The 13574-nt window shown below is 38.8% G+C and overlaps 1 protein-coding gene across 50 annotated transcripts in view; it reads right to left on the reverse strand.

The window, feature by feature from the left end:
• The window catches only part of ANK2 (ankyrin 2), a 366844-nt gene that overhangs the window by 74657 nt on the left and 278613 nt on the right, over window positions 1–13574 (reverse strand). For 28 of the 50 annotated variants that reach the window (XM_071808135.1, XM_071808142.1, XM_071808141.1 and 25 more), the window contains 3 exons: window positions 13221–13319; window positions 8068–8140; window positions 6585–6665 (listed from right to left, as the gene is read on the reverse strand). In XM_071808135.1, coding sequence (XP_071664236.1) covers window positions 6585–6665; window positions 8068–8140; window positions 13221–13319 — 253 coding nt within the window. The remainder of the gene's footprint in view (window positions 1–6584; window positions 6666–8067; window positions 8141–13220; window positions 13320–13574) is intronic. The other 22 variants (XM_071808147.1, XM_071808143.1, XM_071808170.1 and 19 more) reach the window with 1 other exon arrangement.

A 13574-nucleotide genomic window follows, 5' to 3' on the forward strand; every position in this document is an offset into this window, starting at 1 on the left:
TTGGTCCTCTGTGAGCCTATGTCTGAAGCAGACTTACAAGGCAGTTTGAAAGTTCTCTTTGTCTGATGTGATCAGGTCTGGATTAGCTGTGAACTGTTTTCTGGAATCTAAGATCACATTTTTGTTGTCCTTAAGCAATGCAATAGTTCACAGAACTGCCTCTCCTGTCACCAATACACATCCATGAAGGGACAGCAAATGCCACTTTTACACAGATACTATTACTGAGAATCTGTTTGAATTAGGCAGTATCGTAATTTTGAGTAAGATTTAAAATTAAAAAGGAGAAAAAGCTCTGTGAGAGGAAAAATATAACAATCTGACACTGGGTCATTATCATTTGTAGGCATTAATCCATATTCTATTTTATAAATTATTTAAGGATGTGATGGCACTGTTTCCATTTTTTGAAACACTTCAGTAAATTCAATGTCCTAATCACGTTCTTTTTAAGATGACTCTATTGTTAGTGTTTTGGGGTTTTTTTTTAAGAAACATGAAGTTAAAGTAAACAAAACACACAGAAAACCCACCACCTTGTGTGTCATCCAGGCACAGGGTCAAGCTTTAGGCAAGCATCCCTCATGAAAGTCATGCTTTTTGTTCTTTGGATATTGCAATTCCATCTGATTTTTGAGACTCCGTTGACTATTTGCACGACTGTTTGCTCAACTTTTGTCTCTCTTCTTGGCAATTGAAATGTCAGCATCAGTTACTGTGGTGTGAACTGAATGAGCTTCATGACAGCCAGCTCAGGGCCATGCTGCTTCTGACTATGGTGTCTCACCTTCCACTGCAGCCTTTCTATCCCCTTCTGCCTGCAAAAGTAATCTGGCCCCAAAATAACTTATTAGAATAAACAAAGAGATTACTTTTCAGACAGATTAGTTCTCTGGGTTGGTTCACCACATGGCGAAACGTTTGTGCTGACTTACGGAGGATGTGGGAAAGTGCAGTTAGAGCTACGACAACTTCTTGCAGCAGCCAGAACTTGGTCTCAAAGAGACCAGGAAATCAGAGCTTTTGAAAATTAACTGCACTGAAAACAGAGTAGGAGATGAGGAGGCCCAAACAGACACAAATGAGAGCTCTTCAATAACCTGATTACTGGTTGGTCTTGTATCCTCTATATACAGCACTACACCTACTGTACCATCTCAGACGGGAGTCACAAAGATAAACCACTAGCGGTTTGTACAGCTCTTTTGCCAAAAATGTAACACATGGAATGAATATGGAGGAACAGCAACATGCTCCTCAATACAATATTAACAAATGGAAGAATAAGGAAAAAAATGTTCCTGCCTTTTCCAGATTTTATGGTGTGTTTACACTGACGCAGCCCTAACAGAAATACATGCATGTGCTTAACTTCATTAATTCTGTAGGTTTCACTAAAACACACTTCACAAGATGCTTTGCAGTAACTGCCCTTTACTGCTGTAAAGATACCTCGGGGGCAAATTGCTTCTTTTGTGGCAACAGCTTTAAAGGAACTAACCCTTGTAGCAATACAAACAGCTAAGCCAGATACAATAATAAAAGTGCACAGTTCTTTTAGTACAACTCTAGTCACATAAAGCACTTCTGCTGGCATGGAGATGTGTTTCAGAAATCACATCACTTAACAGCTAGGCCTGTGGGAATCTGTGGTGTAATTCCCATCCTCAAGGAGAAGCACTTCTTAATCTTTTTTGCAAGATCAGGCCATCACCTTCTGCACAGTGACTGTCACATCTGCACTGTGCACAGCGCTGAGCAAATACCAATGGACCACTATCCTTACACATTCTTCATGGTAGACTGTGGTACAAACAGAGAAAGCAGCAGTAACACACACGTGTGTGTATGTATTCCTGCAGTGTACGAATAAACTGCTTAATAAAGCTGTGCTGATGAATCTTTGGCCCTGATGGTCATGTAAGGAACATTTAACGAAGAACTGTTGTTTTTACATAACTGAGGACCTGGTGCCTGACCCTAGCAGGGGGGAAAGAGTTATCTCACCCTTGAGGTCCTGGCCCCACAGGAAATTTCAGTTTTTGATGAAAAATAAAAAGAAGTCCTCCAAGAATGAGGAGCCAGGGAACAGAGTGGGAAATGGGTACTCCCAGATGGTAGAGAAATGTTAAATAAGCAAATCATGAGGGAGGTATCAGCGATTTTACATCAGGAGAGTTATTGGGGAACACAAGCAATGTGTGACATAGTACTGGAATTTATACTATAGCCAAGCAAATCTGTGAAAGATGGGTGGTTTGTAAAAGAATAAATAAAAAGGCACTTAAAAAGCAGCCTGCAGGAGGGCAGAGTCCAAGTTCACAACTCTTTCAAAATATTCAAGTTGATTTACCTGTAGCTGGTCGAATTAAATAGATACTAGTGTTGGTTGATCACTTTACCAGATGGGGAGAAGCTTTCCTTCTGAGCACTGCCGCAGCGGCAGTGGTAGCAAAAGTTTAATAACAGGTGGACCTCCACAGTTTGAAACTAAGGATTTGTTTCTCAAAAACTGTATACTCGGGTTGTCTTTTCTATCTTCTCTCAGGCACCAAGGGCTTCTGGCAAAAACTCTGCCTGTTGAGTTTGCGGCTCACAAGTTTCAGCCTGAAAACTGGGTCCTGGTCAAATCCTGGAAAGAAACGAAGCTTCAGCCAGATTGGGAAGGAGCATTTCAAGTTCTGCTGATCACCAAGACAGTGGTATGACCAGCTGAGAAAGGGTGGACTCATTAGACACAGATTAAAGAGCCAATCGAACCTCCAAAGGACAATGACGAGTGGCAAGTATTGACAACTGACGACCCCCTTCAACTAAAGATGCAGCAATGAAAATGAAACTTTTGGGGATTGTTAATCCTGTATATGTAGAATTTACAAATGGGTTACTTAACAAACATCACTGAAACTGAAGATTCCCTAACAATTTGAGTAGATGATTGCCACATCCTGAACTGTGGGGATGTACAGAGCTAAAGAGAATTGAGTTATGAAAACAAACATATGTCCAAGGGGACTGAGTCTAAGGATGATTTAAATAAGTGCACAGTTTTTGTTGCTGTCTCTCATTGCCCCTCCTGGTACCAGTGTTATCTGGACCACAGAGTTTAGGGGATGGACAGTGAGCAACGAACGGTTATAGAGTTAAAAAGAAAAATTACCCTATCTAAAGGACAATCTCTCCCAGGATGTGAGTCTCTGCAGTGCAACCCTTTGCTAATTACAATACAGGGAGCAGATGATTCAGTAAGTGAGGTTTATGGATCACGAATAGACACTAGTAGAAAAGATGCCCTAGGAAGGTACAAAATATATGGAGATACAAATGCCTGGGTAGAATGGATCAAATATATGGTGCAAAGCCTAAACAAGAGCAATTGCTGTGCCTGTGCACCAGGAAGGCCCGTGGCCCAAGTGGTACCCTTCCCTCTGGGATGGAGCGAAGATTGACAGGGGATGGAGTGCATCTTAGCCTTATACCAAGACTCTATGGCATAGGGAAATAAGTCGTGTCATACTCTCTCCCTACTTTTTCCAGCTTTGCAGGGAAAAATACCAAAATTCCCCCGGCATTTTCAGGAATAATTGGAAATCATACTGCCTGTCTCTCACAATGGGGCAAGAATGATACCAAGTTCCTAGGAACATGAGTAGGTGTGTAGAGACACGGGAAGTTGGTCCACATATGTCCTCAAATGCTTCTTGAGTGGATCTTTGGTGGTACTGTGGGAAGATGACACTTCATTCCATTTTATCCCCCACTGGGAAGGTACCTGTGACATTGTTCAACTGGCAATTCCTTTTACCCTGGCATTTCAACACTGTGATTCATCAGGGCAACCAAAAAAGGAGTTTAAGGTTTTCCTTTGATGACAGAGTTTATTTCAATTAGATTGGGGTCCCCAGAGGGGTCCCCAAGGAACACAAAGCAAGAAACCAAGTAGCTGTGGGTTTTGAGTCCTTTTTGTTTTGGTAGGTAACTACAAACAAGAATGTAGATGGGATAAATAACATTTATTTATAAGTTATACTAGACAAACAGTTAAAGGAATCACCAAACAATTAGATGCTACTAGGAGAATGGCGTGGGAAAATAACATGGTCCTAGATATGATGTTGGCAGAAAAAAGTGATACATGTCTAACCACAACTTCAGCAGAAGAATTGGCTGAGAATACAGGTATAGATAGTCCACTCATGAGATTGTCAGAATCTTGGTTTGGAAAATTGAGAGAAATTACTTCTTTAGTCGTAGTAACAGAAGCACTCATTTCTATAGCATGCTACATCATTCTGTGTGTCTGAGGACTTGTTCAACACCTTATTGAGACAGTTCTATCAAAGCAAATGCCTTTAGGGTCACTGCCATACTCAGATAAAATGATCCTGGCTAAAAGAACAAGAAGAAAGAAGGAACAATGAATGCATAACTCCAGAAGAAAAATGTGAAATCATGTTGTCTAGGCTTGAAGCCACCTATAGAACTGTATCATAAGAAAATGCAAGAACAACAAAAGTATAAAATAAGGAGAGGAGGAAATTGTAAGGAACATTTAATGAAGAACTGTTGTTTTTACATAACTGAGGACCTGGCACCTGACCCTAGCAGGGGGGAAGGACTGAGAGACATCGGACTATGAATCCTTAATGTAATACAGTCTCTTCCCGGAATATATACGGATACCTGTATACATACTGATACCTGTATTTACAAGTTAATTTAGGGGGAAAGGACTGAGAGACATCGGACTATGAATTCTTAATGTAATACACAGTCTCTTCCCGGAATATGTACTGATACCTGTATACATACCGATACCTGTATTGATAAGTTAATTTAGGGGGAAGTGTAGCCAAAGTACCAGGAATCCATATCTTAAACAGACTGATAAGGGGAAGGGTATTGTGTGCGTCGGGATAGTCTGTAAACCCTGAAGTACCCAACCAATGGGGAACAGGGGAGGGAAATTGCGGCCGGGATTTTGGGGAGATATAAGCAGGGGCTTTTTGCCCTATTCGGTGTGCCTACCTTTAGGTAGAACACATGGTCTTGCAAAATCATTATTAAAATATGCTTTGCCAAGAAATCCTGCCTGGGCCTATTATATTTGCAAAAGAATTGTTTCCTACAGCCACAAAGCAGGAAAGGCTTTGTAATGCCATAGAATATCTGATACATGTAGGACCACATAACAGGCTTACAGCAGATGAAGTAGGATTTCTCTATAATCATGTTTTTGCTAGTCTATGAAGTTTCCTTTTTTCACTCTTCCTTGCACAAGGCTTATGAATCCAATTTCATCTATTCTGTTATTGGCCTGGGTGTTTCTCTTTCCCTGACAAATGTACACTTGCTTCTGTACTTATTCTGATACTTATCATTCAAAACCCACTGATCTAATTTTTAAAAAAATCAAATGCAAGTTTAAATAAAAAATATCATCTAGTTGTGTTCAAAGGAAATTTTTTTTCCAGTTACAGTAAAAGGTAAAGAATTCTAAATATTAAAACAATTGCTAAACAAGAAAATGCTGTATGAAAATTAAAGAAAACTTAGTGGGACTCTCAGTCCATTCAAAATATTTAAAGATGGGCAACACAAAGCAGGACCTTACATACCAAGTCAAACGATTTGATAGATTATGTGATCCTTTATTTTATACTGCTAAGATTGGATATTGCACTTGAATTTGCTTTAGGAATATGATACTATATTATTAATGTAACAGCATGCTACTATGAAATGTAACTGTTTCCCAGGCAAAATGCAAAATACTTTTCACAAGTGATGAACAAACTCCAGAATGGGACCTGAAATACTCATTTGCTCAAGTACTCTTCTTGTCTTCAACTTTATAATTACATAATTACAGCTGGCAGGTTTACCATGTCATGTTAATTTATTTCAGAACACATTATGTCACCTTAAGGCAGATTAGAACACAGCATTACAGAAATGTTATTGCTAGCCTCCTATAAATACTAAACCATCATTAAAGGTTCACCCTCTTTATTTAAAAAGTTTTGCAGTCCTCCTGCCCCCAGCTACTTTATATTCCTGGGCTGAGTACCCTCCATCTCAGGAATTTTCGCAACATGCTGAATGTTTTGCCTGTAGAAACAGATTTTACAAGGACAGTGGCGTGAAGTGCTTTAACCGGTACCAGCCTGCTCAGCAACCTGCAGCAGGATCACAGAGGCGCTATCAGTGCGAGCGCTCAGTAGTGAGTCTTGAGCAGCAATGAGCCAGAGTACCTGCGTGCTATCGGCTGGCTATTGACAAACAGGAGGTGTCAGATGGAAACAGAAAGCAGAGAATGTTAATTCAAAGCACTGGAGAGCGTTAGTCATGCTGGATGGCCACAGTAAGTTCTGCCAGCGTATTCAAGATACGGGTAATAAATCTTGGATTTTCTGGCTTCCCTTCCTCCTCCCACCTTTCAGGAAACACATGCCCAGTCACACTTCAAAAGAAGAGGAACAGTGTTAGGCACCCAGATCAAGCAAATCCATGTTGGTTGCTTCAACACAACAATAAAATAAACAATCGGAGTTAAGGAAAAAGAGAAATTTTGCAAGTCTTACTCCATGAGCTTCTGCTAACAGCACCTGTGCCACTATAGGCTTCACCATCACTGAAGCGCTCATCATCAGAGTGTTTAAAGGCTGTGCAACATATAAATTGGTTTGAGAAAAAGGAATACCCTGGAAATTTATCCTGTAGAAGCAGATGGACACACCAGGCTTTGTGAATTTAAAGACGGTTAAATGGTAGTACAAAAGACTGGGAGAAAATTCAACAAAGTCAACATAAGGCTATAAGCAATTTGAAGGCCATTTATCATAATTACACAAGCAGTTGAATGTTTTTCTAACCAAGAAAATGCAGAAACGCATGCCTGAGAGAAATAATTTCACTAAGCATGATGCAGCAGAATACAATTTCTTTTGAATAACACTTGTTTGCATTCACTTGCAATATTGCAAGCATTAAAAAAAATAGTATTTGCAGCCTAAACTTAATATTTTCTCAAGAGCGTAACTCATTTATCACCATAGATCTTATTTTAAAAAGTAATAGAAGCACTTCAGAAATATGAATGCCATTAACTTCCAGTACCATTTAGAACCACAAGTGTATTTGTGTTCTTCGTAAAAGAAAAAAACCCAACCCTGTAAGCTGTGTTCCTGAATCCCTAGGGCTTTTTGAAATTAGTCTCTCTAAAAAATATTTGCATGAAATAACAATAATAACCATTAACATGGCATATGTAAGATACTGTAATCTTAATTAACGCTGTTAAAACTAAAAAAGAACTTAAAACATTCTTGCAAATGTCTGTATATCTATCAGATGCCATGCTAATTAAAATTTGTAAGAAATTATTTGTGACCTTTTAGAGAGGGATGTTTTCAAGCTATTTCCTTAATTCTGTGATGTATAAAACTGCAGTACTCTATCATTCCCTCCAGAACTTCACAGAAATTTTCTTGGGACTTAGCTAAGCGATACAACACATGCCTCCTGTCCGTACATACAACAGACTTTGAGACCAAAGTGCCAAACTTATTAACATGTTGTTGTTTTATGTCATGCCATATGAGTCTGTGATTTGTGTGTGCCAAAAGCTCCCTCAAGGAAACAGTCTCCTCAACTTCCACCTGACGCGTCTTACACAAATGTTTCCAATTAGGCAGAGCTCCTAGATATATGTATCTGAAATAGATGGCACTGATCCAAAAAATTTACTGCTCAAATCTGTTTTTATGGGAGGGTCAAATCCAGTTTTGGGACAGCTCTACATTAAAATTTCAAGATCTCAAGTTGGGAAATGTTCTCATTTGGTGAGCTGGTTCAGATAAGTTTTTTCTGAAAAAGAAGTAGGGGTTTAGGATTTGGGGTTGGGTCAGCTTTTGGCATCCTTATACAAATGTTACGTGTACATCATTAAAGAAGTCCATTACACAGAACTTCATTTCAAGCACTGTCAAATGAAGACATCAAAACACTTAAGCAGCTACAGGTTGCACAAGTGATATGGAATAGGAACTTAGCAAAGCTGCTCACCTTCTTCATCTGAAACATCCAGGACCTCAGTCATCGTCTCAGGCACATTTAGCTTGTGCTTCTCTGTTACAGTCTGCAAAGACAGAATCAATCCCCAGATTAAACACCAAAAAGAGACGCAAAATTTACAGAATGGTATTTTCAACAGCAGCAGCAGTGGGATCTGCTGAGACATTTTAGAAGTTCTTTCCCCTTCCTGAACTCTATTTTTCATCTTTACTCCAGAAGCTCCTGTTCTCAGTGCTGTATATGGTAACATCTGCTCTGGCAGAAAAGTACAAAAACAGAGACAATGAGATGGTCAGAGCAATAATAAAGGAAATAAAAGAAAGCCCTCAGCAAGTTTATTTATAAATGGGGCATGTAGAATAATTCAGCTCGGTGTTTCCAAGATGATTTTTAAAAGAATTAGGTAATGTCTGCAAAAGAGCTTCAGAAAGTTTGTGTAGCATATGGAAATTATTAGATCGTAAAGCATTTGGAAATGAAGTTATGAATGATGTGAAATTTTTACACTAAAAAAAGATGTGAAGGATTTACACAGACCACTTGAAGCATTTCTTCTCCCCACCTAAAGTGACTACACTGCATATTAATAATATCTTTTTGATAAATAATGCATATTCCCTCAAATCACATTAAAAAAAATAAGTTACTTGAAGATTCTGATATTTTTTGCGCACATTAAAATCTTAAAATATTGTGACACAAGGCAAGTATGGACTGGGCACTGCTGGGAGGACTGTTTAGGCGTGAGAACACAGAGTAGGAGAACATTGGAAGATTTTTTTTGTAATATGATTTTATCTTCATAAAGGACTTCCAGGAGGAAACAGAAGATGTCCAGGGGTGCTGAATCAAGAATGGGGACACCTTTTAGCATCAAGATACACACTGGAGAAGGAGACAAAGAACAGAACGAGAAATTGTAGGACACACAAGGTGTAAAAAAGTTGCCCACAGGGAGACAAGATGTCAAGGGCTTAAAAAAGAGCAGCGATCAGAACAGCATTAGTCACAACAGAAAAACAAATATTTTCCTGGCTCCACTCAGATCTGCAGCTGAACTGGGGAGCTGTGGAGGGGAGTCAACACATCGCCCTGAAAGGTATGTAGGAGCAGATGTGCTCCTTGTCATGGAGGAGAATGTCAGGAGGCCACGTGTCTTGTGAAACTCCCACTGAGGTAGTACCTCACTCCCTATTGTGGATGGTATCTATCTATCATATAAATTAACATCATGTGCAGAAGTAGTGAAAGAGCATACAATCTGAGGGATAATTAATGTTAGCCAAAGCCCAAGTCCCTTTTGCAATATGCTTTTGGGAAAGTGCCCATTGATATCAAGCAGTGAAGTCAATAGCAGTTTTGTTTTATAAAACTTACTGGGCATTTCCCAATTCTGCTTTATACTTCTGTATTTCTAATAAACTGACAAAGATACTATTCTTGATTGTTATAAGATATTGTACTTCATAAATAACGAACTTAACAACAGTGTAATCACTTCAGAAATTTGTTTTTAAAGTCTGCTTGGCGTTTTACAAATATATTTAACTGTGACCTCAGTTTTCAATTCACCCTCCTGATGTACAAGAAAAGAGCAACGCCCTTTGCTTCAAACGGCAATCTCAAGTAGGCTGCCTAAATTCAATCTCACCCCTGATTCAAGACAATAAATTATTTCTGTTGGAATGTTCTTCATAGCACATGTTCTGTGTTGAGAATTAGTTTATATTCACCAAATGCCTCCACCAGTGTGTCTGACTTTTCCCCCCAGTGTTCCCATGGTTTTCCTCAGGGTGACAAAGCCAGCTGTGACAGATGGAGAGGATCCTACCGCTCAGGTGATGCTGACCCCATCTCTCCAACAACACAGCAGTGAGTTAACAAATACATCCTAATGTAAAAATAAATAATCACTAACACTGGGCCAAAGAAATAAATCCAGGTGAAGCGGGTTGTATATTTTCCAAGTGAAGTAGAAAGTGCTGTATACAAGTATCCATTTACTGGCATTGGAATTGTAATTGTCATTGCAACTGTATCTACACAAAGTGTACCGCAAATTCTCCATTGCCAGTTCCTATGTTCCCCATGTAAAACAACTGAAAAGTCAGGGAAAAAAAAAAAGCAAAGGCAGAGCAGATGACCAAACGCTGTAGAAAGGAGGAAGAAGGGGTCTACCTAAGAGTCACAAATGCTAGGTTTTTTATGTCTGCTGTATGACTGAAATTGATTTCAGAAAACTTGATTCCCAACCTCAGCTTCTGTACAAAATCCATTTGATTAGAAGAACAAAGAAGTGAAAGAATGCTACAATACTCTTGTCCACAGGTACAGAGATCCACTGTATTCTGTCTTTGCATTAACTTAGATCTGCAGATCCTAGTAGTTAAGGTTCATTTATCATTACCTCATTTTATTTGTAAATAGACTTTTACAGGTCCCTATATAATAACTATTTAATCTCTGACTAAGGCTCTCAGACATTACTATTTAACTACAGAGGAGTAATAGTACTTTATTTACTTTCTGATTTTCCTCTTAGTATGAGAAAATTATTATGTAATTTAATTATTGAAACAACGTTTGGAAAACAGAATCAATATGATATATGTGCATCTGTAATGTTACCTCTGAACACTGAACTCAGCAAGAATCATTACTGCTACATCAATTCCAACAGAAGTTATGAATTAATGTTTTAAAATTATTTTTAATATAATGCTAGATTTTTCTAATTGATAGGCTCATTAAAAATGTGAAATACTCTCAAAGCTTAAAATCCATATCCAGCCCCATGAATGCTCCACTTTGAAAACTGCTCAACCTATATTTCTCAAACTCCCTGCCATGTAGTGCCTCTGAGAATTCAATTATGTACTGTAGGCTTCTGCATTTAAAATTTCCATTGAAAGGCTAGATTTTCATCTGATGGCACAGAAAAATTCAGATATATAATTCAGGTATATAACCTCTAGATACGTTTAGCAATTGCTTACTCAACAGCAGTATACTGCAAAGAATGTCAAAGCTCCTCATATATTCTCATTTGTCCACAGGAAGACTATTTCTATAAATACCCTAAAACTTTGTAGCACAGCAAAACTTTGAAAGTCTAGTTGCTTCTGATTTATTTCTTTTTCATCTTTAATCTGTGCATAAAAATAAGTGCACTTTATTCTCTCTATTGCTTTATGTTCATGTGGCTCCCCTAACAATAATACTAATGCAAGTAAGAGGAAAGTTTGTTCTAAGTTAGATCAAAGGCCTTGGGACTGGAGATCTCTTCCTCATCTCTAATGCCAGTGACTTGAATATTAATAAAGCATCAGCCTATCTAACATCCTTCATCCATCACTCAGCTACAACCTCAGAGAATGAAGTAGCTATGGTGACAGCACCTTTTTCAGTGCTAAATGCTGTTTTCTGGTTTGGCAACACCAACCTCACCATCTGGACAGCTTTACTGCAGGGACTGCCTGTTATTTATCCCACCTTTTCAGGACTTGTTCTAAACTATGTTTAAACGACATTCCCCACCGTGAACAATGCCAGAGGTTTACATTCTATATATCCCTAAGGTACAGGATTCAGACAAGTTCATAGCTGAAAAATCTGTTATCGAGGGTTCCCACCTGACTTTTAAAAGCAGTATTTTGTACACACACACCCCTGGAGATTCCAGATTTCTCCTATATGCAAGCGTTAGAGGTCAACTATGCAAGTAAGGTTCAGTATTTGATTCAACCCTAAACCTCAAGCATCTGGTCGTAAAGTTCATTACCCTCAAAGTTTAAAGAAACATTTATCCAAAGTAAATAACTCACAGGTGTCTTTTCATAGTGTAATCCCTGTTACTGCAAAATTTATAATACCTACATAGGACCAAGTACGAGGCTCCACAGTGCAATACAATGTACAACAGAAAGGAAGTTACAACTTATACCAAGCATAAAAGGAAAAAGCGTGCCAGGACACAGCACAGAGAACACAAAGGTATCATTTCAGGCTAAAAAATATACTTTTGAAAATATTTAAAGTTTCTAAAAATATTTTACCCAGGTTTTATTTTTTCTAAATCTCTAAATAGATACATGTGTTTATGTATTTACATGTGTGATGTCCTATATGATTAAACAAGAACACAAAACAAGTATCAACAAAACCATACAGTCTTCAGAGACTTCTGGAATTACGCTGGAATTCCTTGCCCAAACCTGACTCAGTCTGATTGCTGCAGTTCATTAATAAATTATGGCTCACTCTATTTGTAACCTTATGCCATGTTACTTTTATTCCATCTTCCTCAGTTAATATCAGTGGGACTTGCTGTTAGCATGCAACAAAATCAAATTTATTTTCCTCTTTCCTTAAAAAAGATCCTGGATTTCTTCCCTTCCCTTTTTCTAACTGTCTCCCTGGCTGAGCAGGAGCATCTTATAAGAGCTGTGTAGATTTTTACATCTTTGAGCTCCTAAATAACACCTATAAGTTTTCTAGTCTGGTAATCTTCCCTGAAATCGAAATACAGACTACCAAGAGAGTGGAGGGCTGAGCACATAAGGAGACATCCTTTAGTATTTTGGAAAAACAGGATACATCTCAACTGAAAGGGAGTAAAAAGATGATTGATGTGATTCAGAACCATCTAGCGAGCATCACTAAGCTTGGCACCAGTCCAGGGCTGGTACAGTCCAAATGCTAAGCAGCTTCTTGTGGTTTGCTGCAATGGTTGAGCCTCAGCAGGTGTCAAAAGTGTGGAAATGTAAGCAGAGGTGAAAACAAAATAGAGAAGCAGGACAGGATCTAAACAACAATGTACAAACTTCTGGAAAGTTTGGGTTTGAAGCTCAGACCCATATCTACAAAAAAAGTTTTACTCTGCCTTGAGTAGTTGTTTTCCATCTGTATGTACATAGATTTTGTTACCTAGCTCAATGAAGCCCAATGTGTTGCACACACTTTTACGTGCTTAGAAGATATACTGATAGCATTATAGCACTTCTGTCAGAATCCAAAAGAAAGGGGGGGGGGGCTAAAGACAGAAAATTAAAAAAAGAAAGAGATACATGGAGAGTCTGAGGGCGGAAGAGAAAGACAACATTCTAAATAAAGAAGAGAGACATTTTAATGCATCTGCAACTCACAGTTGTGGTAGTAGTAATCTCCTCCGTTACAACCTTCAGCGTATCGACCACTGAGATGTATCCCAGGCGCCTCGCGATAGCTAAGGCAGTGTTCCCATTCTGAGCAGGAAAGAGAGAAGGGGAGAGAGAGCGCAGTGAGAGGGAGGATTGTGGTGTGAACCAATGAAATCACTCTCAACGCTGCATGAGCCAGCATTTCCATCCAAAACAAGGCACAGCCTAGGAAAATCACTGGGTTTTTTTTACCGTTACATCTGACTCTGTCTTTGTAACTTCTTTAAGACTATAGCCCCGATTGCCATGGTAACACAACACACTTACATCTGCCTGCTATTCCAACTAGAAAAGTGCTGT

Source organism: Patagioenas fasciata, chromosome 4 (assembly GCF_037038585.1).
Source record: "Patagioenas fasciata isolate bPatFas1 chromosome 4, bPatFas1.hap1, whole genome shotgun sequence".
NCBI classification, from domain to species: domain Eukaryota; kingdom Metazoa; phylum Chordata; class Aves; order Columbiformes; family Columbidae; genus Patagioenas; species Patagioenas fasciata.